The sequence below is a fragment of the Macaca mulatta genome, chromosome 11 (assembly GCF_049350105.2).
Source record: "Macaca mulatta isolate MMU2019108-1 chromosome 11, T2T-MMU8v2.0, whole genome shotgun sequence".
Lineage (NCBI taxonomy): Eukaryota > Metazoa > Chordata > Mammalia > Primates > Cercopithecidae > Macaca > Macaca mulatta.
In genome coordinates this window covers 71,253,256-71,278,781 of record NC_133416.1, presented here as the reverse complement: position 1 = coordinate 71,278,781, position 25,526 = coordinate 71,253,256, and the positions used below count along the sequence as shown (strand labels likewise).

The following is a 25,526-nucleotide window of genomic DNA, read 5'->3' as shown; positions in this document are numbered from 1 at the left end:
GTAGTACCATGCTCTGTGATTAAGGTCAACGGGAAACTACAACAGCCCAATCCAGGCAGGACTACAAATGGTCCAGACCCTTCAGGAATGAAGGTTTGGGTCACTCCGCCAGGAAAACAACAACAACAACAACAAAAACACGACCTGCTGGGGTGCTTGCTGAAGGCAAAGGGAATACAGAATGGGTAGTAGAAGGTAGTCATCAATACCAGCTATGACCACGTGGAAAGAGGGACTGTAATTGTCATGTGTATTTCCTCCTTCTTTCGTTAAAAACATGTTTGTGCATGTATACACTTGTACTAGGAAAATATCTTCATTTTATTTCCTTTTTCCTTTAGCATGTGACATAAGATTATATTGACTTCCTATCAGCATTTAAGTATTGTTAACTTTATGTAATAGCATTTGGGTTGGGGATTGGTGCATTTCTGGTTATAGGAAAGGACAAGTGTATTATGTTAGGCGTAATTATGAACTTCTTATTGTTTTTATTTGAAGATTATGTATGATCTCAGGAGATGTTTATGGGTTCAAGTTGACAAGGGGTAGACTTGGGATGGTTAATATTAAGTGTCAACTTGATTGGATTGAAGGATGCAAAGTGTTACTCCTGGTGTGTCTGTGAGGGGGTTGCCAGAGGAAATTAACATTTGAGTCAGTGGGCTGGGAAAGGCACATCCACCCTTAATCTGGATGGGCACCATCTAATCAGCTGCCAGTGAACATAAAGCAGGCAGAAAAACATGAAAAGGTTAGACTGGCCTAGCTTCCCACCCTACATCTTCCAACCATGCTGGACGCTTCCTGCCTTGAACGTCAGACTCCACGTTCTTCAGTTTTGGAACTTGGACTGGCTCTCCTTGCTCCTCAGCCTGCAGATGGTCTGTTGTGGGACTCTGTGATCGTGTGAGTTAATACTTAATAAACTTCCCTTTATATGTATATATATTCCATTAGTTCTGTCCCTCTAGAGAACCCTGACGAATACACCTAGCCAATTAAAAAAAGGATTTTTTGTAGACATGGGGTTGTGCTATATTAACCAGGCCTGTCTCAAACTCCTGACCTCAAGCAATCTTCTTGCCTCAGCCTCCTAAAGTGTTGGGATTACAGTTGTAAGCCACCCACCAGGCCTGCAAACATACTTTCTCATGGCCTATGCTGTGAAAAGAGCCAGAACCAGAGGGCAAAATGGTAGAATGATGGGCAAATTCATTAGTATTGTTTCCCTTTTACTTGGTCAATTTTAATCATTAGAAGAAAACTACAGAACCCTTCTCTGCAGTCACTGTTGGGAAGCAAAGACCTGGATGTGGTCAGGAGGTACATAAGATCCAGACTTGTTCTTCAAATGTCTATCTATTATTGATCACATTATTTATTAGGGCTCATCTTTTCTAAGTTGAAAGTACCATCTTTATCATATACAGTAGGAGTTTGTACTATCTGTGGCTTCGGGCATCCACTGGGGGTCTTGAAACATATGCCCTCCAGATAAGGAGGGACTACTGTTTTAAGATTTTTCTGTTTCTGGGCTCTCCATTCTGTTTTATCCATCTGTCTGTTTTACTAGCTTTAGAATGCATTTAGGATCTGGGAGGGCCACTGCTTCCCCATTCTTCTTTTTCAAAGTTTTTCTGGCTATTCACAATGATAGGTTTGAATGTCCTGGGTCTTACGTTTCTGTCATGTTTCTGTTTAAATCACTGTGAACCTTTGGGCCCTTCCAGTAACAAATTGTTCAAAAAAGACTCACAGTCAGGGCCTAAGTTAAAGAATGAGCTGGTTTTGTTTCTGTTTTCTTTAGTTGATTCTATACAGAAATATAGCCACATAAAGTAAATCCTTCACACCTCCTACATCACACTTAAGTATTTAAAATGCAATACGTAATTAAAAGCATTGTACCTGAGCAATTGTCTCTGGGTCCAGTGGCTTGTGGTCATTGAAGCCTGTGTATTGCCCTGATGACGTGGACCTTCTAATGGGAGGGCTGTCAATCTTCTTGAGGGAGTCGTGCCGGCTGATGTTGGTCAGGCTGCCATGGCCAGGCCTGCGCCTCCGCTCAGGGCTGTCATTGTTGAGGCCACGGTTCTGCAGCAGGCCCCGGGGGTGACTGGCGAGGCTGGGGGACCCCAGGTCAACTGAGGAGTTGGAAAGGGCATGTGGAGGGTGGAGCGGGCAATGGCCATCACTGGTCCTGCCAGGACGCCTTACTGGAGGGGGTGGCTCTCCTCTTTTTCTTTGCCTAGACATTCACAGAAACAGGGAGAAAACAGAAGAGCTTATCACACTGGGCAGTACTGCAAGGCTGAGGGTGCAGTGGCTCCTTATGGCCCCGGGAGGAGTGGAGGCTTAGGGGCCTGATTCCCAGGCTCTACCTACCTGGCTAAATAGCCGTCAGGATGACGGTCTGTCGGAGAGTTCATGTCCTTGGATGAGGACTTGTCTTCTGTGACTGGCCCACTGCTGGCCTCACTGTCGGCTTTTTGGCTCAGAGTGTCTGAAAACGTATCATCCCTGAAACAGTAAGATGAGTGGAGACAAAATTTACTAGATTTACAAATTTTACAAAATTTGCTAGATGAGTGGAGACAAAAATTTACGTGATAGCATTTATGGATGAAACAGCATTATGTATGAAAGCCCTTCTTTTATTAAAATGACTTTTTTCATTATGAAAGCAGTATAATTTCATTACAGGTAAAACAGCAATTTCAGTTATACAAAAAAGAGTGAAATAATCACCCATAATATAACATCCAGAGACAACTACTGTGAGAATTTTAAGAAATATCCTCCTCCATCTTCTATTCTACGCCTGGGATACATATCTGTGAGTGTGCACATACATATGTATGGCATTTATACTACAGTCACGTGTTGCTTAACAGCGAGGATACATTCTGAGAAATGTGTTGTCAAGCAGTCTCATCATTGTGGCAACATCACAGAGTGCACTTACACAAACCTAGATGGTACAGCCTATTGCACACCTAGGCTATATGGTGGAGCCTACTGCTCCTAGGCTACAAACCTGCACAGCATGTTACTGTACTGAATGCTACAGGCAGTTATAACACAATGGTATAACCAAGTACTTGTGTATCTAAACATATCTAAACATAGAAAAGGTACAGTAAAAATAGGATATTAAATCCTATGGGACCACTGTCATATATGTGGTCCACTGATGCTCAAAATGTCATTGTGTGGTACATGACTGTACAGATATTTATGCAAATTTATTTTATATATGAATATATTTATATGTAGATATTTCAGATATGTATGACTATGTGTCTGTATACACACGCATTTCTTGGCTTCTGAGATACACATTTTAACATTTCTGAAATCAGGCTGAATCATTCAGTCACTGTATACCTTTTGTGTCCTATATTTGTTTTTTCCATAAAAAGCTACTTTTGGACTACATATTATTTTGCAACCCGTTTCTTTCACTTAATATGTTATGACTATCTTCCCATGTCTTTAAATACTTTTGAAATTAGAGCTTTCTCCTCAGCAAAAAGCAAAACAAAACAAAAAACGGCATAGCAATGATTCCCTCTGACTTTAGGTCAGTGTCCTTCCTCTGGGGAATCTGGAATTGAAACGGTCAACAGACATCAAGAGAAGAGCACTGCTGTTTTTGGAATTACCAATGTCACTTCAGCTCTTAATGCCATTCTCTGCATAGGTTATTTTTCTAAGAATCTGAAAGCTTCAGAAGATGTCTCCCCCGAGCTGTTGCTCCAAACCTCCTGGGCCCTGACTTACTGTTAGCAAAGAGCCACTGGCAAGGTGAGGAACTGTGCCTAGCTCTGAAGTTTTATCTCTGTAATCCCTTCTGCTCCTTTCTCACAAGACCAAGGTCAGTTGAAGAACAATGGCTGGAGTCCTCTATTGGGAGCACTCAGGCAATCCAAGTTGAGACTACTCACATATCCTGCACCACTATATACTGGTGAGGCACCAGCCCGTCAATCCCGTTGTGCCTGCCTTCCCACCAGTCCTCAGATGCGCGGTGATACAGCAGCAGGGAGGCACCCTTCTTGAAGGATAGTTCTCTGGCGGACCGCCCAACATAGTCAAACTTGGCTATTGCTTCTATTGGCTCACATTCTACAACGAACACACCAGAAAACAGTGAGAAACAGGGTTGTTAGGAAGGCATGGTATCCTATCTGTGGGGGCTACATGAGGCTTGAAAATAATCAAGACCATTTTAATATCTAGACTGAACAGAGTCATCAACACATCATCAAGGCAGGAGAAAATAGAGGCTGTTTAAAAAGATGCAGAAAAACATTATCTTGCTGTCATCGGTTTTTCAGGCAAAGAAAAACTGAACATTGGATCTTCATTTCCACAGCTCTTACCAGAGATATAATGACAGTCAAATAAAAAATACTTTAAACTTTGCAATAAGATATATAAAATCTCTCCTTGAGTTGTAATATCCTCCACAATTGCTTCAATATGATTTTGACACTGATGGATGACACTGATGGAATTTCCTTGTAACATGTTAATACCGTTTATAACATGGAAAAAAAATCGCCATCTCAGAACATTAGGAAGTTTATGTTTTACCAGCTTATTTAAGAAAAAAAAATCAAGTAAAATCACAATAAATAGCATGTGAATACATTCAATTTCCCCATGTGTTCTCTGGCACTATCAGATCTTCATACTAACACTGACGGTAATCCCAATTTTTTTTTTCTCTAGTATCAGTAACAAATTTTGGATCTTAACCATGAAACAAATATACCTTAAACTGCCCTCTATCCAAATGAAAAAAAAAGATTCAAAATTTTTATTTTTCTTGAGATCAAAAGGTATTCAAGGGAATGATGGTGAGTGAAAAAAGCCAATCTCAAAAGATTGCATACCATACAATTCCATTTATACAGCATTCTTCAAATGACGTAATTATAGAGACAGAGAATATATTAGTGGTTGCCAGAGGTTGGGGATGGGAAGGCGATGGAGGGAAGTGGCTGTGGCTATAAAGGGTAGCACGAGGGTTCCTTGTAATGGAGCCGTTTGTTATCGTGACTATCGGTTGTGGTCACACAAAGCTATACATGTGATAAAACTGTACAGATTTAAGTAAACACACACACAAAGGAGTGCATGTAAAACTGGTGAAGCATTTATATAGTGAATGGTTTGTATCATTGTCAATTTCCTGCTTGTGAAATGACATTACAGTTTTGTAAGATATCACCATTGACAGAACCTGGCAGAAGGTATACGAGATCTCTCTGTATTGTTTTTTTTTTACAACAGCTTGTGACTCTACAATGATTTCAAAATAATAAGTTAGAAAAAAAAAGATATCAACTGCTAGGCTTAGAATTAGAATTCAGCTCTGATCTAATTCTGACCACAAATATTGAAGGCAAACAGGAGGACAAACTCAGTAACCAAAGAGGTGTTTCTTTGTGATTTATCTTAGCAAGAAGCTCCTCAATTCGAGGGCTTATGATCCCTGTCTTTTGCTCCCGTCTCCCACAAATACCTCATCCTTAGCCCTGTAATCAACAAAGGTGAGTAAACTTCTCTTCAATAATAAACAGGACAAAAAGGGGCCAAGGCAAGGGTCATATGCTTATAGGAATATGCCTATGCAATGAACAATACATCATTTGCTAAAAACTGGGCATGTTTTCATTTCCAAATACTCTAGAATATGTGTACACAGAAGACATTAAAACCTGCCTATCTCAAAAATTCCCCAGGAAGTTGTCTTCTATTTCCCTTTGGTAGCAAACCTTCCCATTTAAGAGTTTATTCTTCCAAAAGTTTACTGCAATAGCTGTTGTACTTGTAATCATTGCGTAAGAAATTCTTGGACAGACAGCTGAGCTTCTTTCTCAGTTGATAAATTCAAAATTCTCTGGGACATAGAAGGCAAAAGCATTAAAAACCAACAATATTGAAAAGCTTAGGCTTCACCTTATTATATAAAGGCCCTCGCCAAATTTCAGCGAAACATTTTAAATAAAGATAAAAATGCCCCTTCTTTTTGCTTTGGATTATTTTTTTTTTCTTTTAAATAGTGACAGGGTCTTGCTACATTGCCAAGGCTGATCTCAAACTCCTGGGCAACATAGCAATCTTCCAGTCATGGCCTCCCGAAGTGCTGGGATTATAGGTGCCCGGCCTCTAGTGGATAATGTTTGAGGTGAATAATATTTTGTATCGCAGAACCATAACACTGTAATCTGCACAGCAGACTTCCCAACAAAGTAGCTGCAAGGATAATGTTTAAAACAACAGTTTATATCTTTTAGTGGCTGGGCGCCATGGCTCTTGCCCGTAATCCCAGCACTTTGGGAGGCCGAGGCAGGAGGATCACTGGGTTGCCCAGGAGTTCGAGACCAGTCTGGGCAACAGAGTGAGACCTCATTTCTATAAAAATAAATAAATAAATAAATAAATCCTTTAGCAATTGAATAAAACTTTTAGATTGTATGTTAACACTCTGGTATTCCCCCAAATTATATTTTACTAAAACAATATAAATAGCAGCTTTATTAAACATCTACGTGTCTGCTTCATAGAGGAGGGACTATAACTTTACATTTAAAGGGAATGATCTCATTATAGTTCAAAACTTGAAGAATAAATCCTGGTTGACTTGAGATGACAGATACCCAAATATGTACCCCAGTTATTCCTATGAAAAAGAAAGAAACATCCCATGGAAGAATGAAGACATGCTAGTTTTTGGTTTTTTTGAGACAGGGTCTCACTTTGTCACCCATGCCGGATATAGCAGCACACTCATTGCTCACTGTAACCCCAAGCTCCTGGGCTCAAGCGATCCTCCCACCCTAACTTCCTAAGTAGCTAGGACTACAGACGTGGCATGCTAATTTATTTACAAGAACTTCAGGACATGTAATTTGCAAATTCCTGTGTGAACACACCCACATATTTATATTTGGCTTTACTTAAAAAAATTAAAAGATACCAGCACATGATACAGTATACAGTCTACATATACTTATGTCACAGAGAAATAAAGACAGAACCATTAATGTTTTTTAATGACATTCAATCACACACTGTCAATGCTGGCCATTCAACATAGTTAAGACTATTCAACAGATATATACAAATTTTATTATAATTTCACAATCACGACCTCTTCATCTCCTCTTACTATTTTTATTTTATTTTATTTTATTTTATTTTATTTTATTTTAAGACAGAGTCTTGCTCTGTCGCCAGGCTGGAGTGCAGTGGTGTGATCTTGGCTCACCGTGACCTCAACCTCCCGGGTTCAAGCGATTCTCCTGCCTCAGCCTCCCAAGTAGCTGGGACTGCAGGCACGTGCTACCATGCCCTGATAATTTTTGTATTTTTAGTGGAGATGGTGTTTCACCAAGTTGGCCAGGATGGTCTCGATCTCTTGACTTAGTGATCCATCAGCTTCGGCCTCCCAAAGTGCTGGGATTACAGGCGTGAGTCACCACGCCATTTTTTTGAAACAAGCATTAGGATTATCAGACTCTGCTTATTTATTCAAATGTGGTCAGGTTATAGCAGGATGACCAGATAAATCAGCAGAACATTTTATTGGCAATCCTAGTACATCAACTAGTAATTCTCAGCAATTTCATTATTTTTACTCTTTCTACTCCCGTGAGAGCCATTTCACAGTCAAATGTCAATCAATAAGCTATTTACACACATCTTAGTCTGGTCATTGCAGAGCAAATCAATCTCAGGGCACGGTACACTATGCCTCTTTCATACAGAGTGCCTCGCAGTACTTCAAGGTCCTGCAGAGACTTCATAGAATGCTGCTACTGCTGCTATCAATAACAATAATAGTGAGAGTGCAACATGATCACTTAGTTTGCCTGCATGGGTAATATAATTTTGTGCAAAAGGGAACACAATTCAGCACAGTTGATTCCCTGACTGCCTGGTGCTGTCAAGTCTTATATTTCCATTTCTTGTAATGTTATATAAAATGTGATCACACTTTCTCTTTGGGACCTTGCTGTTGCTGACATTTTTCCTGCTAGATCTGTTACCCACTGTCCTTGTGGTTTTGTTCTGTGACAGCCTGTCTTTCAGAAACAAAAGCTACTCTCTCTAGTGATCCATGACAGAGAAAAAAATACAATATCTCGGCAATCAAAGGATAACTGATAGTCTTATTAATTTAGTTACAGGACTTTGAAGGTTGGCTGCGGGTGAGAGTATCTGTCCTTTGTAAGCAATGTTTTTCTTTCCAGAAAAATCAGGTGAACATGGTCAAAATGTTATCTAAACACAGAGCACTCAGTAAAGCTCTCTTATAGCCAAGAGGTAAAAGGCAGATGGCATGATGGTGAGATTCATGTTTGGGAAGAGAGACGGCTGGCTTTGTCCTGGCTTTTCTGGCCTCTGGGGAAAGCACGGAAACACCTAAGAGAAGGCAGCAGTGAAACAGAAATAAACCATGCAGAGAAACAAAGAAACCCAAAAGAAAGGATGGTGGCAGAAGTAGGACTCGGAGACTTTCAAAAGCAACATCACAGGCTGGGCACGGTGGCTCATGCCTGTAATCCCAGCATTTTGGGAGGCTGAGGCAGGAGGACTGCTTGAGGCCAGGAGTTTGAAACTACCCTGGGCAACACAGGAAGGCCCTGTCTCTAAAGGAAAAGAAAAAAAATAGAGCAACATCACAGAAATAGAAGCTCTCACTTTAAAGGATGTCTTGTAAATTAAGTTCAGAAAATGTCAACTGATTTTACTTTTAAAGACACAAAGAAGGCGGGGCATGGGTGGCTCATGCCTCTAATCCCAGCACTTTGGATCCCAGGAGGATCATTTGAGCCCAGGAGTTTGAGAGCAGCCTGGGCACCATAGGGAAACCCTGTCTCTACAAAAAATACAAAATTAGCCAGGCATGGTGGTGCATGCCTATGGTCCCAGTTACTCAGGAGGCTGAGGTGGGAGGATCACTTGGCCCCAGGAGGTTGAGGCTGCAGTGAGCCAAGATTGTGCCACTTGATACACAATACACAAGATTGTGTACTCCAGCCTGGGCAACAGAGTGCAACCCTATCTCACAGAAAAAAAAAAGACACAAAGAAACTTTCTTTTTTAGCAGATAGTGGACACTAGACAACTTAATTACCCTCCTGCTAGAATCAATGAAAAATGCTGGATTTAAAAGCAAACAACCAACGTTTGTAATTGCATTAGTAAGCTATCAAGACAGGAAAGAATACTAAAGACCAAAATGCAATGAAAGTGGGAACCCAGAGAGGTAAGCAGAACATTACAACATGAGTCAGATTTTGCCTTGAGGGCATTGTTCTAGCCTGGTCACCTTAAGCTTTTTAATTTTTTTTCATAGGAGATTAAGTCCACGGCTTGCTCAGTGTTAGGAATCTAAGCTCTTCCCCTCCTCCCCATCCTCAGAAAATTACACCCTCAGTTTCAGAATGAACTTCACTCTAGTGTTGTAGAACTTTCTACAACACTTCTAGTTCTAGAACATCTAGTTCTAGAAATCTTATCCCCTTGTAGCTTTCAATACCTCTCCATAGATAGTAACCATCTCCCCCACCCTCCACTCCCATTAAGGAAATACTCTCTCTTAAACCCTTGACACAAATCATCTGAGAATCCCATCCACATTCCAGTTCTCAGGTAGGTTTGCGGTTTAAATTTGCACTACCTGGGCAGTTTGAAAAACTTCAAGCCAAAAATTCAGTGTTGTCCCAGGCTGGTTGTAACCCAGGCAGAAGTATATGAAAACCCTCTCTGGAAGAATCTACCTTCCACTGAGCCTAAAGTTCCAAGAAATCTGTGCAAAATTTACAAACACGGTGGAAAATAAGACTCAATGAGTGAGAGCCAACAAAACAAATTTGGGAAGACATATGAAAATTATCAGACACATATTCTGATAGGAAGCGCTGATGAATAAACAGCAAGAGACTATAAAAAATGATCAAGCAGCAGATATAAAAGCACACCAAATACAACTTGTAGAAAGAAATAATATTTAAAGACTGGGCACAGTGGCTCACGCTTGTAATCCCAGCACTTTGGGAGGCTGAGGCAGGTGGATCACCTGAGGTCAGGTGTTTGAGACCAGCCTGGCCAACACGGTGAAACCCCGTCTCTTTTAAAGTAGAAAAATTAGCTGGGCATGGTGGCACATGCCTGTAATCTCAGCTACCTGGGAGGCTGAGGCAGGAGAATCACTTGAACCTGGGAGGCGGAGTTTGCAGTGAGCGGAGATTGTGCCACTGCACTCCAGCCTGGGCAAGAAAAGCAAAACTCCGCCTCAGGAAAAAAAAAAAAAAAAAAGAATATTTAAAAATAAAAATTCAATGGATATGCTTAAAGCAGATTAGTTACAGCTGAAGAGATAAAAAAAGAATTTGTGCATATAGCTAAAGAAGTACTAAGAGAAAACGGACAGCTTTAAATGTTTATATTAAAAAGTAGAAAGTGTTGAAAGTGAATGCTAAGCCTTAAACTTAAGTTAGAAAATGGAAAACATCTGTACAGAGAAAGAATAAAAAGTTTATTTGGGAGACATTAAATAACTGGAAATATGTTCCTGGACTGGAATACTGAATATTGTAAAGATATCAATTCTCTCCATATTAATATATGTAGAATTAATACAAAGGCAATCAAAACTCCAGTTGGGCTTTAGAGGGTTTGTTTATTTGTCTGAAGAACTTGAAAAACTGAGTCTAAAATTTAAGTGGAATTGCAAAGAGCCAAGAATTATTACAAAGCAGAGGTGTTGCTTTATGAACTATTAAGATTTATTAAAAGGTATCAAAATTAGGACAGTGATGTAGGGATAGACACACAGACCAGTAGAAAGGAATAGAGCCCAGGAGGAAATTCACACAAAGAAGACACTTTATTTATGACAAAGATGTAGAGCTGTGGAGAAAGGACAATTAATGCTGAGATAATTGCAACTATTATGTATCCATATAAAGAAAAAGGGAATGGATCCCTACCTCATCCCATGCCCCCAAATAAATTGCTGGTGGAATAAAGACGTACATGTGAAAGCAAAACCTTAAAGGATTTAAAAGAATATGGGGCCGGACGCAGTGGCTCATGCCTGTAATCCCATCACTTTTGGAGGCTTAGGTGCGTGGATCACTTGAGGTCAGGAGTTTGAGACCAGCCTGACCAACATGGTGAAATGCCGTCTCTACTAACAATACAAAAATTAGCCATGCCTGTAGTCCCAGCTACTCGTGAGGCTGAGGCAGGAGAATCACTTGAACACAGGATGTGGAGGTTGCAGTGAGCTGAGATCATGCCACTGCACTCCAGCCTGGACGACAGACAGACTCCATCTCTAAATAAATAAATAAATTAAAAAGGCACCAAAGAAGACATATAAGCAGCCAACACGTATATTTTAAAATGCTGAATATCACTAATCATCAGGAGAATGCAAATCAAAACCACGAATGAGGTTATCCCACCGTGTTAGGAAACAAATAAAACAAACGAAAGATGACAAGTGTTGGCTGGACACAATGGCTCATGCCTATAATCTCAGCACTTTGGGAGGCCAAGGCGGGTAAATGGCTTGAGCTCAGGAGTTCAAGACCAGCCTAGAGAACGTGGCAAAACCCCATCTCTACAAAAAATTAGCTGGGCGTGGTAGAATGTGCCTCTAGTCCCAGCCACTTGGGAGGCTGAGGTGGGAGGATCACTGGAGCTGGGAAGTCCAGGCTGTAGTGAGCCAAGATCATGCCACTGTACTCCAGCCTGGGTGACAGAGTGAGACCCTGTCTCAAAAACAAGAAACAAAAACAAAAAGAAAAGATAAGCATTGCCAAGGATGTGGAGAAATTGAAACCTTTGTACACTGCTGATGGGAATACAAAATGGCACGGTTGCTTTAGAAAACAGTACAGAGATTCCTCAGAAACTGAAAAATAGAACTACCATGTGACCCAACAATCCTACTTCCAGGTATTTATCCAAAAAAACTGAAATCAGGATCTTGAAGAGATATTAGCATCCTATGTTCATTTCAGCACTATTCACAATAGCCAAGAGGTAGAAATGGCCTAAATGTCCATGGGCAGATGAATGGATAAAGAAAATATAGGTCAATACAATGGAATTCTATTCAGACTGTAAAAAGAAGGAAATCCTGACATATGTGACAGCATGGATGAACCTGGAGGACATTTTGCTAAGTGAAATAAGCCAGACACAGAAAGACAAATACTAGGTAAGTTCACTTATATGAGGTATCTAAAAGAATCCAATTCATAGAATCAAAGGGTGGAATGGTAGTTGCCAGAGGCTGGGGGAAGGGGAAAATGGGAAGTTACTAATAAGTGGGAATAAAGTTTCAGTCAAGCAAGGTGAACAAGCTCTAGAGATCTGCCATATAACACTGTACCTATGGTCAACACTAAGGTACTGCACATTTAAGTGTTCTTACCAAAATAAAATAAGAGAATATGGGAGAATTATTTATTACCTCAAGACACAGAAGGATTTCTTAAAGGAAATGCAAAGTAAAATAACCATGAAGGAAAAGATTGATAAATTTAACTACTTCAAAATTAAGATCTTCTGTTTAGCAAACGACATAATAAGCATTTGAAAAGCAAAGCTACAGAGCAGCTGCAGATATCTGCAAAGCATATACCCAATAAAGGACCTGATGTGGACCCACAAAGAACTCTCACATATCAAATAGAAAAACAACCAAATACAAAACCAAGTGAAACCATACAAAAAGAGCCCAGAAAACTCAATAGAAAAATGGGCAAAAGACTTGACAGGAATTTTACAAAAGATAAATAAACACATTATCAACCATGTCTTTTATCTTCTGACATCTGGGGCCTTGCTGACCTTGGAGGGACAGTCCCTCTAGGGTTAGTAAACAACTCACCCACAAGCCAACTTTTCAGACACCAACGTGCCCATTGGAGCCAACACCCCACCACCTTGATGATCAGGCTCTCCCACTCCAGGCCACTGCTGCTGTATTCTCAGCACCCCAGGGCCAGGTACCAGACAACCTGGGACATCCCCTAATGCCCCAGAGCCTGCTGAAATTATTCCAACTAGCCCACCCTAAAGCTGCTTACCCTGCCTCACCCATTCCTTCCTGTGGAAAGCACACCAAGGTCTTCACTCTCCCTCTGCCTCCTGGTGCTTCCCCCAGTAGCCTCCCATGGCACGGCATGTCCCCTTCTCTGGGAAACTATAAGTAGCAACTGTCTTCATGAAAATGGTTTGACAGTATAGAGTAAAGCTGAAGACATGTTTACTCCTAGGCATACATTCTAGAGAAACTCCTGTACATTTTCGGTAGGAGACATGTTCAAAATGTTCCTAACAGTGCATACTAGCACTGTTCTTAATAGCAACAAGTAGCAAATACCTCACATTTCCATCAAGAACGGAATAGATACATACAATGGAATATTATAGAGTGGGAAAATAAACAGTCAAACTAAAAGAAACTGCACAGATGAACATCAAGAACATAATACTGAGTAGAAAAATCTCATGAAAAATATATGCAGTATGATCCCACTTATAGAAGATTTAAGAAAATAGAAAAGGAAACAAGAAACTATTTAAAAACACAAACATGGTGGTTCTCCTGAGGGGGTAAGTAAAGCAGTCGGGTCAGGGAAGTGCAAAGGAAATAATATGTCTTTGTTCTTAAGCTTGGTGGTGGTTCCATTGGTTTTCACTGTAATGTTATTTTTTATACCTTACGCATATTTTATGAATTTTTTAATCTATTAGTTTTTGTTTGTTTTTTTTGTTTGTTTTTGAGATGGGGTCTGTTCTGTTGTCCAGGCTGAAGGGCAGTGGTGCTATCCTAGTTCACTGTAGTCTAGAACTCCTGGGCTCATGCGATCCTCCCACCTCACCCTCCTGAGTAGCTAGGACTACAGGTGCACATCACCATGCCCGGCTAATTTTTTGTATTTTTTTTTTATAGAGATGGGATCTCACTATGTTGCACAGGCTGGTGTTGAACTCCTGGGCTCAAGTGATCCTCCAACCTTGGCTTCCCAAAGTGCTGGGATTATTGGTGGGAGCCACTGTGCTTTGCCTCTAAAATTTTAATAGAAACAATGTTTACAATAGGGATATAAAGACAGGTTTTATAATAGCATAAGGGCAGAGCATACCATCTTCGCTTGTGTGGGGCTCTGTACCAGCATCTTGGTCCACTTCCTCCAATGTACCGTGCTCACTGTATGGGCTGTCGCTGTAGAATACAAATGGAAATTCATATGAAATTAAAATAGACAAAAATTTTTTGAGACAGGGTCTTGCACTGCTGCCTAGGCTGGAGTGCAGTGGTGTGATCTTGGCTTACTGAAACCTCTGACTCCCAGGCTCAAGTGATCCTCCCACCTCAGCCTCCCAATTAGCTGGGACAACAGGTGTGTGCCACCACACCTGGCTAATTTTTAAATATTTTGTAAAGATGAGGGTCTCATTATTTTGTCTGGACTGGTCTCGAACTCCTGGGCCTAAGCGATCCTCCTGCTTTGGTCTCCCAAAGAGCTAGGATTACAGGTGTGAGCCACCACGCCCAGCCTGAGATAATTTTTATAATGAGCAATTGCTACTGTAACAAAAACTATAAGACTCTATAAGGGCAAAAGAGTAACTGGATAGTCTGTCAACGGAATCCTGGTGCCTCCATTGATTATGCTGTCCTATGGGAATATATATTAGATACACACATTCACCTTTGACTAGGTTATTTTACAACTCTATAAAGACAGAAGTTAACTTATAGAAAATGGATAGCATTATAAGTAATTCTTATCCACAGAAATACAAATTAGTTGAATTCTGGTAGAATATGATTATTGCCTTATGGATAGACCAGTTTTTACAAATTCATTTCGCTGTTCCTTTACTACATATAAATTGGTAGTTCTTTGATGTCTCCTTTGAACTGGTTGTGGCATCTTTGCCATCTTTCTTGACACATGTCCATTGTATATCTGTATGAGAATCATGATTTTATCTTCTTTTAAAACTTATCCCTTAACACTGTCACCAGCAATCCTCAAATGCATGCTGATAAATGGAATACATGGGCCACAAATATAAACCTAATATTACTGTAAAAGCCCATTTACATTTCTGATGTTGGGGGACAAGTATAACTACTGCACTGCTGCCTTCCTGTTTAAAATGAGCAGTACCCATAGAAAACACTATGTTTAAAAAGATGGACACTGTCAAGCATACGTTACTGGCTGCAACACTATCATAGGACTTTTACTCTGTTTGGAAAAAGTAGCGATCACAAAATGTCCTAGAATATAATACATCAAATAATATTGACCAGACATCTACAAACTTGCTCTTTTATAAAATGAACAAGACAGCAGAGCTTAATGACATAGCCCTAATATTTAAAAATGCTAACCAGGCCAGGCACAGTGGCTCATGCCTGTAATCCCAGCACTTCGGGAGGCCAAGGTGGGCAGATCACCTGAGGTCAGGAGTTTGAGACCAGCCTGGCCAACATGGTGAAACCCTGTCTCCACTAAAAATACAAAAATTAGCTGGGCATGGTGGTGGATGCCTGTAATCCCAGCTACTTGGGAGGTGAGGCAGGATAATCGCTTGAACCTGGGAGGCAGAGGTTGCAGTGAGCTGAGATTGCGCCACAGCGCTCTAGCCTGGCAGCACAGTGAAACTTTGTCTCCAAACAAAAAAAAAAAAAAAAAAAATGCTAACCATACCTTTGGTACTGGCCTTAAAACAAATACAATGATGAAAATAAAATCATGTGTCTTAGCAGGGTTGAGTTGCATTCATTTACCTTCCCAGAGCCAAGCTCTGTCAGTATCTTGCCCATAGTAAGTACTCAAGTAAATACTTTGAATTGAACTTCATGTGTAAAGTTGGTGAATATGCTACAGAACAGGAATCTAGTATGTTTCGCTCTTAATTTAGAAAACAGTACTTCTGGGAATAGTCCACTCAGTTTTCTTAAGGCATATGACCATACTATGATTCAAGTAAAAAAAAAAAAAGTACTTTCAGTTATTTAATTATCAGCTACTCATTCCATTTCTACTGAGTCTTTGGTAAGAAAATGGGAAACAAAGTGTTGTGAGCAGGGTCCAGAAGGAGGGATTTAGACAAACCTATTTCCAGCCTCTCTTGAATCCCAGCTGCACAGGGCAGTTTCTGAGGTGGGCAGGGAGGCTGCTGAGTGAGGAGACTCACGTGTGCTCTGGAATCTCACACACCTAACCTTGATTTACTACTAATCATTGGAAGGCTCCTTGGCCTTTCTTAACTTACTTGGTAGAGTGGTTATGCTAAATAAAAGAGATCACATGCACTAAGCAGCTGAGATGTAATAGGGGCTCAAGAAATGGAAGTTTCTATGCTATTTTTTAATTGATATATAATAGTTGTACATATTTTAGGGGTACATGTGATATTTTGATACCCATATACAAAGTGTAATGATCAAATCTGGGTAACTGGGATATCCATCACCTCAAACATTTATTTTTTCTTCATGTTGGGAACCTTACAATTCTTCTGTTCTTAAATATATAATACATTATTGTTAACTATAATTTTCCTACTGTACTACTGAATACTAAAGCTTATTCCTTCTAAATTTTTTTAGTTTTTTGAGACAGAATCTTGCTCTGTCACCTAGGTTGGAGTGCAGTGGCACGAACTTGGCTCACTGCAACCTCTGCCTCCCATGTTCAAGTGATTCCCCTGACTCAGCCTCTGGAGTAGCTGGGACTATAGGCATGCACCATCACGCCTGGCTAATTTTTGTATTTTTAGTAGAGACGGGGTTTCACCATGTTGGCCAGGCTGGTCTCTAACTCCTGACCTCAAGTGATCTGCCTGCCTCAGCCTCCCAAAGTGCTGGGATTATAGGCATGAGTCACTGCGCCCAGCCTTTGTTTTTTCTTTTTTAGAGACAGGGTCTTGTTTTGTTGCTCAGCCTGGAATGCAGTGTTGTGATCAGAGCTCACTGCAGCCTTAAACTCCTGGGCTCAAATGATCTTCCAGCATCAGCTTCTCAAATATCTGGGACTACAGGCACAAGCCACTGCACCCGTCTTATTCCTTCTACCTAACTGTATTTTTATAGCCCTTAACCAACTTCTCTTCATCCTTTCTATTCCCCTTCCTTTCCTAGCCTTTGGTAACCACCATTCCACTCTCTACTCTATGAGATCCACTCTTTTAGCTCCACGTATGAATAAGAACATGTGATATTTGTCTTTCCTGCCTGGCTTATGTCACTTAACATAATGACCTTCACTGCTAGGCATACATCCAAAAGAAAGGAAATCAGTGTATTGAAGAGATATCTGCACTCCCATATTTATTGTAGCATTAGTCACAATAGCCAAGATGTGAAAACAACCTACGTGTCTATCAACGAATGAATGGATTAAAGAAATTATGGTATATCTACACAATGGAATATTATTCAGCCATAAAAAAGAATGAGATCCTCTCATTTGCAGCAACATGGATGGAATGGGAGGCAATACTGCCATGCTAAAAATTTTATCTCAAAAATACATGAATATAATAAATTTACTCAAAATGACCTAAAGGTCTAACTATAATTATAAGTTAGAATTATATTCGTTAGTAAGAGTGAAAACGAAAATAAGAATGAAAACACATTTGGTTGACAGGGCTCCTTTAAAATGAGAATTTAAAAACATTTTATATGAAACCAAAACCTCTGATTTAGACTGAAAAATAAAATGTCAATCTGTTATCTTTTCTTTATTTAATGTAATGATAAAAGTTAATATAGCTCTACATAATACCAGAACCCTTTTTCTCTATCAAAACCATGATAGGGTAGATTTATTTAAAAGATAAGAGTCCTTGCAGAAAAGAGAGGGATAAATATGAGTTTCCATGAGTCTTAGTATTCTAAAATTTATCTCAAGTGTTACTGCTTCTTCCTTTTAAGTTGGAAGCATTGGTGGCTTATAGGAAACTCTTTCTTCTAATCAAATGGATAGGTATATTTCCATAATTTTCGGTGGGAGAGGAGGACTACAAGTCTTAGACTTACCAATAGTCATCTCCAGCCATACATTTCTCATAAACAGGGCCATCCAGCTCTTTAGCATCTGGGAAAATAGTCTCATGGTGGATGATGATGGTTTTGATAATTTCATTCACATGTGCTTGGCAAGACACTTGATCCTGTATTTCTGGGACAGGCATCAATGTTGGGCCAAAGCAAATGGCCAGGTTATAAGGGTCCATCATATTCTCATCGCTGTACTGTGATAGACTACAAAAGGAAACAAGAAAGGACTTATAAAAGAACAAAGAGAAGAACAGGGCATACATGTTTAATAAGAAGACACTTCAATACTTTAATAAGATACTTCAACTTTAAGTTGGCTCAGCAAACTCCAAAGAAAGTGAAATGACGTATGACCTTAACAAAGTAGAAACTGAGAGGGGATTCTAAGTCCTATTTACTTAATTAAGTTGCATTTTTCAAAGTCAGGAGGGGGCTTAATATAATATTCACTACAATGGAGACCAGGATCACGTAAACGAGTTTTATTTGCAAATTTGACAGTCAGGCTCTAAATGCTCCTCAAGTAAATTTGGGATACACAGTAAGGATTTCCATAAAGCTTTATAGATGTCTTTAAAATTGTCTTCTCTCCATTCAAATATATCTCAGATTTTTAGTTTTCTCCTATAAATCTTGGGGAAAGCATAGAAGAAAACAAAGAACCTTTTCTTTGTAACTACTGAAAGGAGCAAATAACTCCAGGCTTTATAATCTGCTTTTGGGTAAGACAATCAACGCTAGGTGACAACCAGTGTCACAGAAGCCGTTATAAATACAAGAAAAGGGGAAAAGAATCCTCAATTCTCTTACTCTATGCAAGGCTTGCAAACTGTAGGGGAGATTTCCAGTTGTCTAGTACTAATTTCTACATTCTATTCAATGGGTATTTGTGAAATATTTTCACAGTGAATCAAAATAAGCCAGCTCTTTATTGCTATGCTCCCTGTTCTAGGGAGAGTTTAGATATGTTATCTTTCAGTGTATAGAATGTCAGTCTTGAAAGGAAATGTAAAATCCAGGTGAACATATGACAAATGGAAGGAGAAAAAGGAGACTCAACTACCTTTGTGAGATGATGACAGATACAAAGAAACTGAGATACCACATGACATACTTTACCCTTTTTTTGGAAATAAGATAGTCTAGAAAGTAGAAAATACAAAAGCATAATTTCCACAGCTAACATGTTTTTCCCTTCTGCCATTTCTCAAACACACAATATTTAAAAAAATTCACAATAACAGTAAATGATCATGTTACAGATCATCTTGAAAATGGAGATTCTGAATAAGAATGGCCTAATTTCCAAAAGACACACTTCAGCTCAGTGGAGACAGTCACAGTTAATCTTTCTGGGTCTTTAGTGCTGGCTTGCAAACAAAAACGTGATGTAAAAATGTTATTTCCAAGTTTTGATTCTGCAGTAAAATAATAGCTTATCTCTCTTTTCACAATCCCCATCCCAAGCATCCTGCCCTAGAGGCTGGGCCCTTGTGTCTACATGAAGGCATATGCAACCAGCCAGAGGGCCTCTGGGTAGCACCACTGGAAGCAATGCCAGCAACACCCATGGTGCATTTGCCATTCTTCTGAGATGCGTGAGGAGTTAGGTTCAGGTTTTGAGAACTTTCTTAATTAACAGACTGCTTTCCTAGTCCATTATGGATTATTAGTTCACAGTGGATTTTGTTCGGGTGTGTCAGGAAGATTTGGTAGGAATGGTATGGAGGGGGCCAGTAGGAATGCAAGGTACTCCATCCTGGGGTATGGTGGTGGTGGGGTGGGGCGGGGCAGGCAAGCCTCTGGATTTTTAAAACTGCCTGAGTGACTGTGTTTCCTTAAAGGTAAAAATGTACAGCGTCTAGCCTAAACATAGTTTAAACCTATCTCTCTAGATACTGCTTATTTCTGGTGGTGATTAATGTACAAAGGGGTTGCTACTGTCATTTGTGAATGTTTTAGGCACCACAGGTCAGCAGTAGAGTTTCTTTCTGTATGGTTCTCTGCCAACACTTCCCTATTGTATGATACTTGGCTCCTGGGGTCAAGCTGAGTGGTTATGATTTCAGAACTAGTCAGCAGGATTGTAATAAGTCACCGTGGCTTTTGAGAACTCCAAATGTCCCATGAAATACCAAAAAGAAAATACCCGAATTTTAGGAAAGGAGAATCCATGCTAGCATGAGAAGGCATTTCCCCAAGTTTATTCAAGAAGTTGATGCCCCTCCATTTTTTTATTTCCAGCTGCTTAACTGAAATGCTGAATAGCAAGGGGATTCTTAGTAGGACGTGGGGAAGCTGTTCTTATAACGGAACCCATACAGCAGGAAGTAGCATAGCTGAAAATCAAGCTGCCGAAATTAAAAGAATAAAGTTCTTTGAAAATTATGTAGTAATTTAAAAGATTTGTTACTTTGTTTAAGAGAACATTTTGAGGTATTTTCTTCTTGATAAGGTCTCATTACAGTGAATTTGCAGAAATTCTTTTTTGGATCTGTGTACAGCTCCCATCTATGATTTTCTTCCATCCCCGACTACAATATTAAAAAGTCACAGAAATTTTCCGCAACGAACAGCCAGTTTCCATCATTTTGACAAAAACATTCATGACAGTTTTGGATGGAAGTTGGAAAAACACTGAATAACACTTTTCACTGAAAAGTGTTTTTTTTTTTTTTAAAGTAATATTTAAATATCTTTGCATTTGTGGCTACAGTTTCTACATCCAGGGTAGGGCTTTCATCTATCAATGACGCTGATCTGCTAAGGAAAAATGTACCTTCAGTCTATATTCAATCATTTTTCTCTTTGACGCTGCTGATAAATGGAACCCAATGTACATTTTGCAGGATCCAAGAACAAAGACAGAATTCAGATGGGCCTTTTGTTAGAGCATTCAGGTACTTACTGATTGAGGAAGGCAAAGAGGTATCTCATCACTATAAGGACCGACCTGGGCAAAGTCAGGAGGAGTTTGCGGATGTGAAGCGCCCTCTCATAGAGATTATCTATTCCTACAGACGGAAGATGACATGGTGAGAGTCCTTTCACTCGCCACATTTAAAACAGAACATTGCAGTACATGGATTACCAGTACACATCTGAATACAAGCAACACCTTGCTCTTGTGTGAGATGCAACTGTAACCAAAACAGTGAATAAATGATCGGCTTGAGTATACCACCATTCCAGAGGGCTTCTCCTCTGACCCTCACCGTTTTCTCTGACTTTCATGGACTTGGCTTTGAGTAGTTTAGAGTCTTCTAGATTTAAAAACCATTTTTTTTCCTTTGCTGCTAATTCTAAATTTTGTATCTGATATGATTTCAACTTCTTCTTGCTGCACACTAACCAAAGTAGCTTTCTGGGGCAAGGCACCCCTTCCCCAACTGTTATGCGTTAATTCATCATATATTTGTCTATGACTATGATCCAGGCAATGTGCCAGGTTTAGAATCTCTCCTTTCTCAAAATTACCATTGCATTTTACTTATATGGCTTTTCACCTTGTATTACATTATACCATCAATATTAGGACAGCCTACCAGGTTTCAAGCACTAGGAATACATTAGCAATACAATTCCTGCCTTCATATGATGTATGCCCTTATGTTTACAGCTATTTATTTCCTTATCTCATCCTCCCTGTGGGATGGTGAGCTCCCCCAAGAGAGGATTACCTGAGACTAGTGTTATGCTACCTCTTCGCCGGGAATACAAACTGTCCAAAGTGTCTCAGTACTAAAGTGCTTATGAACATCAGCAAAAAGGTTACCACTACAACACATTATTGGTATAATTCTCTATATATTGAAGAACACATTTTCACATTTGCTGTCTAAGTTAAAGGGAATAACAAACTTTGCAGTAGGCAGAGCACACACTGTCATCCCCATTTATCAGATTAGGAAAATGAGAACTGGGCTAGTGGCATACCCAAGGTCAGCAGGCTAGAAGGAGGAGAGCTGGGGCCACAACCTATGTGTCCTGTTTCGTAAGTCTGGTTTCATAAGTCTGTTTCATAAGTTTGTTTCCCGTTTCCTAAGTCTGGTTGCCTTTCTTCGATCCCAAGACTACAACTTTGTAGAGTTGTACCTTTACAAAGTACAACTTTGAAGATACCCAATAAGTATATATTTAAGAAAATATTTCCAAAAAAGTAGTATGTTTGAAAACATTTATGAAGCTTTCTATACTTTGTATCACCATACTGTTCTTAATTGCTCTTGAGATATTCATGAAAATACCTGAAAATTCTCAGTCCATAGCCTCTGACACCATAGTCAACTCATTCTCCTTATTATTATTGTTGTTTTTAAAACCTTCTTCCACCCACAAATGTGGATAACTCTCCAAGATTTCTACCTGGTCCTCCTCAATGGCAACCTCATCCAGTTGCAAGGTTACAAACATCACTTCTAAGATGACATCTTTGCTTCATTTTTCTCCCTTGAATGGAAACGAAGTCCCGTAGTTTCTAGTTCTAGATATCTCACTGCTAATTTTCTAATTGAAGTCTTGATTATTTCTAAATTAGACTATCAAAATACTCTCCTAACTCAGTTTCCCTTTCCAATTCCTCTTGTATCAGTGGCTCTCAACCTTGACTTGGATTCACTTGGCGAGATTAAAAATGCTGACACCTGAGATTCTTTTATGCAGCCAGGGTTGAGAACCACCGTCTTAATTACTCTTGCCAAGCTCATTTCCCTGGAATCTTGAGTGCTGACCCCAGCTGTTTTCCACTTATTATCAAACTGGGCATTTTATTTTCCCTTCTGCATAGCTGAAAAGGTGTGAAAAATCTATTAGAAATATTCTTGATTAACCAAGAATGAGTTGACAAAACAAGCAATAATTTATCAGGATTCCTGGGAAAAAAACACTTCCATTCCCACCTTTAAGTATGCCAAAATTGGAACCGTAGCTCTGTCATCTTTCAGCAAATGCAATTTCAGAAACTCTTGAACCAGAATGTAAGTAAAACATTATCATGCAATTAACATTCTCATTCTTTCATTTTTATTCTTTCACCATAAACCTAAAATTTATAATAGTGTGATCTTAGTAATACTGAATTGGATATATTACATTTTGCCTTTTTTATTTGTAAAATATTTCAAAATGGAAAAACTATAACACTATGAACAAGGCAGATTAGGGTTATATCTATTGCATACAAGCACTTCAACATAATTCCCAGGCAGTGGTCTCAATTTTTTTTTTCCCTGAAAAGAGGGAATAAGATGCTTAAAAAAGAAGTTATTCAACAGGTGTATAAATTCTCTCAGGCCACAATAACTCAATAATTAAGTTATTAACATTTCCACCCAATTCAGTCCTAGTAGGATCAAGACATGTCCCAGAGTAAGCTGTTTATCTCCATGACAACTTCAAGTGATATGTGCAAAACCACACTGTACAGAGAGGGAAGATGAAATGCCTACAGATGAAGTAATTTGAAAGTCATTGAGAATTTAATGGGGGGAATTTTGTACCTTTAAATACTATTTCAACACAGCTGCATTATTATCGCATATCAGAAATTAACTGGTTGAATGTTTATTACCTAAAATAGCTGATTTTATAAAAAGTGTAATGTTGTTGCTACTTTAAGGAAGACAAAGATGATTTAGCATACCTGTATCTAGAAAGCCTATCTCTAAAAATGAAAAAGAAAAAACCCTTCAAAAGCGAAATTATACATATTATGATTTATTCTTAAGACAACAACAAAACTTCTCCCACTGTTTATTGAGGATCTTGGGTGTTTCAAAAGTGAAGTTTCCTCATTCTCCAAGCAAATCCTCATTTTAAAGTTAAGGTCGAGGCTAAGGTGAGAAAATTGCTTGAGCCCAGGAGTTCAAGGCTCCAACGAGCTATGATCACACCACTACACTCTAGTCTGGGCAACAGAGCAATACATCATCTCTAAAAAAATTAATAGTCATAAAATTAAGGTCAACAATCAGGGACAGGATTTTTGTAGCTTAACGCTAGTTTTGAAGGCCTAGAGTTAAAAACAAAAGGAAAGGAAAGGATATAAAAAGAACCACTCTTACTATATTATTCATCTTTAATATTTGTCAAATCCCATAGATGGCCAGTCACTCTGGAAGCTACATTCTCTATAACTACAGGACATAGGCGTTACTTCCAAGAGGTTTTGTTGTTGTTGTTGTTGTTGTTTTTGAGACACAGTCTCACTCTGTCATCTAGGCTGGAGTGCAGTGGGGCGATCTCGGCTCACTGCAACCTCCGCCTCCCAGGTCCAGGTGATTCTGAGGCCTCAGACTCCCAGGTAGCTGGGATTAGGAGCACCCACCACCATGCCTAATTTTTGTATTTTTAGTAAAGAGGGGATTTTGCCAAATTGTCCAGGTTGGTCTCGAACTCCTGGCCTCAAGTGATCTGCCCACTTTGGCCTCCCGAAGTGCTGGGATTACAGGTATGAGCCACCATGCCTGGCCCCAAGATGTTTAATCTTAATTCAAAATCCTCTTGTTTCTGTCTCTTGGTTCTAAACTTAGTCCCCTCTACCTCTTAAAGGCAGTTCTAAAATTTTATTTAACAAGAATTGAGGGAACAAATATTTGTACACCAGTTTCAGAGTAGCATTATTCATAATAACCAAAAGGTAGAGACAACCTAAATGTTCATTGACAGATGAATGGATAAACAAAATGTGGTATGCACACACAATGGAACATTATTCAGCCTTAAAAAGAAACGAATTTCTGACACATGCTACAACATGCATGAGTCTGGAGGACACTATGCTAACTGAAGCTAGTCACCAAAAGAACAAACATTATATGATTCCACTTACGTTAGGTACCTAGAATAGGCAAACGCATAGAGACAGAAAGTAGAAGAGATAAAGCCAGGGCCTGGGGCAGAAGTGCAGAAGGATGGGGAGTTATTGTTTGATGAGCACCGAGTTTCTGTTTGGGAAGATGAAAAAGTTCTAGAAATGGATAGTGGTGATAATTGTGAACGTACTTAATGCCACCGAACTGTACACTTAAAAATTGCTAACATGGTAAATTTCATTTTATATATATATATATATGGTTATATATATATATGGTTATATATATATATAACCACAGCAAAAGAATGAGGGGGTATGTGGGATGCGAATGAAAGATTTCAGGGGAAAAGCAACAAGGACATAAGTGACACCAAAAAGACTAGATAAAGTTATGTGAGGCAGATGTACATTCTCTATAACTACAGAAACATAAATCAAAGCAAAACAGAACTGCTGGCATTCCTGAAGTAGTAGCAAATCTATTCGTCTTGAAGGCTTCCGACCGTGATGGCTGCGAGCAGGACTCCCAATTCTACCTGGCTGGCTGCTCAACAGGCGTGCGATGTGCCTCCGACAGGA

General features: G+C 39.5%; 1 protein-coding gene across 3 annotated transcripts in view; it reads right to left on the bottom strand.

Moving 5' to 3' along the window:
• The window catches only part of SRGAP1 (SLIT-ROBO Rho GTPase activating protein 1), a 303,543-nt gene that overhangs the window by 10,859 nt on the left and 267,158 nt on the right, over positions 1-25,526 (bottom strand). For all 3 annotated transcript variants that reach the window (XR_013401199.1, XM_015152203.3, XM_015152204.3), the window contains 6 exons: positions 21,042-21,147; positions 18,113-18,337; positions 14,193-14,272; positions 3,951-4,131; positions 2,389-2,523; positions 1,912-2,251 (listed from right to left, as the gene is read on the bottom strand). Coding sequence is in view for 2 of the 3 variants with exons in the window: in XM_015152203.3 (XP_015007689.1) it covers positions 1,912-2,251; positions 2,389-2,523; positions 3,951-4,131; positions 14,193-14,272; positions 18,113-18,337; positions 21,042-21,147 (1,067 nt within the window). In the remaining variant the exon portion in view is untranslated. The remainder of the gene's footprint in view (positions 1-1,911; positions 2,252-2,388; positions 2,524-3,950; positions 4,132-14,192; positions 14,273-18,112; positions 18,338-21,041; positions 21,148-25,526) is intronic.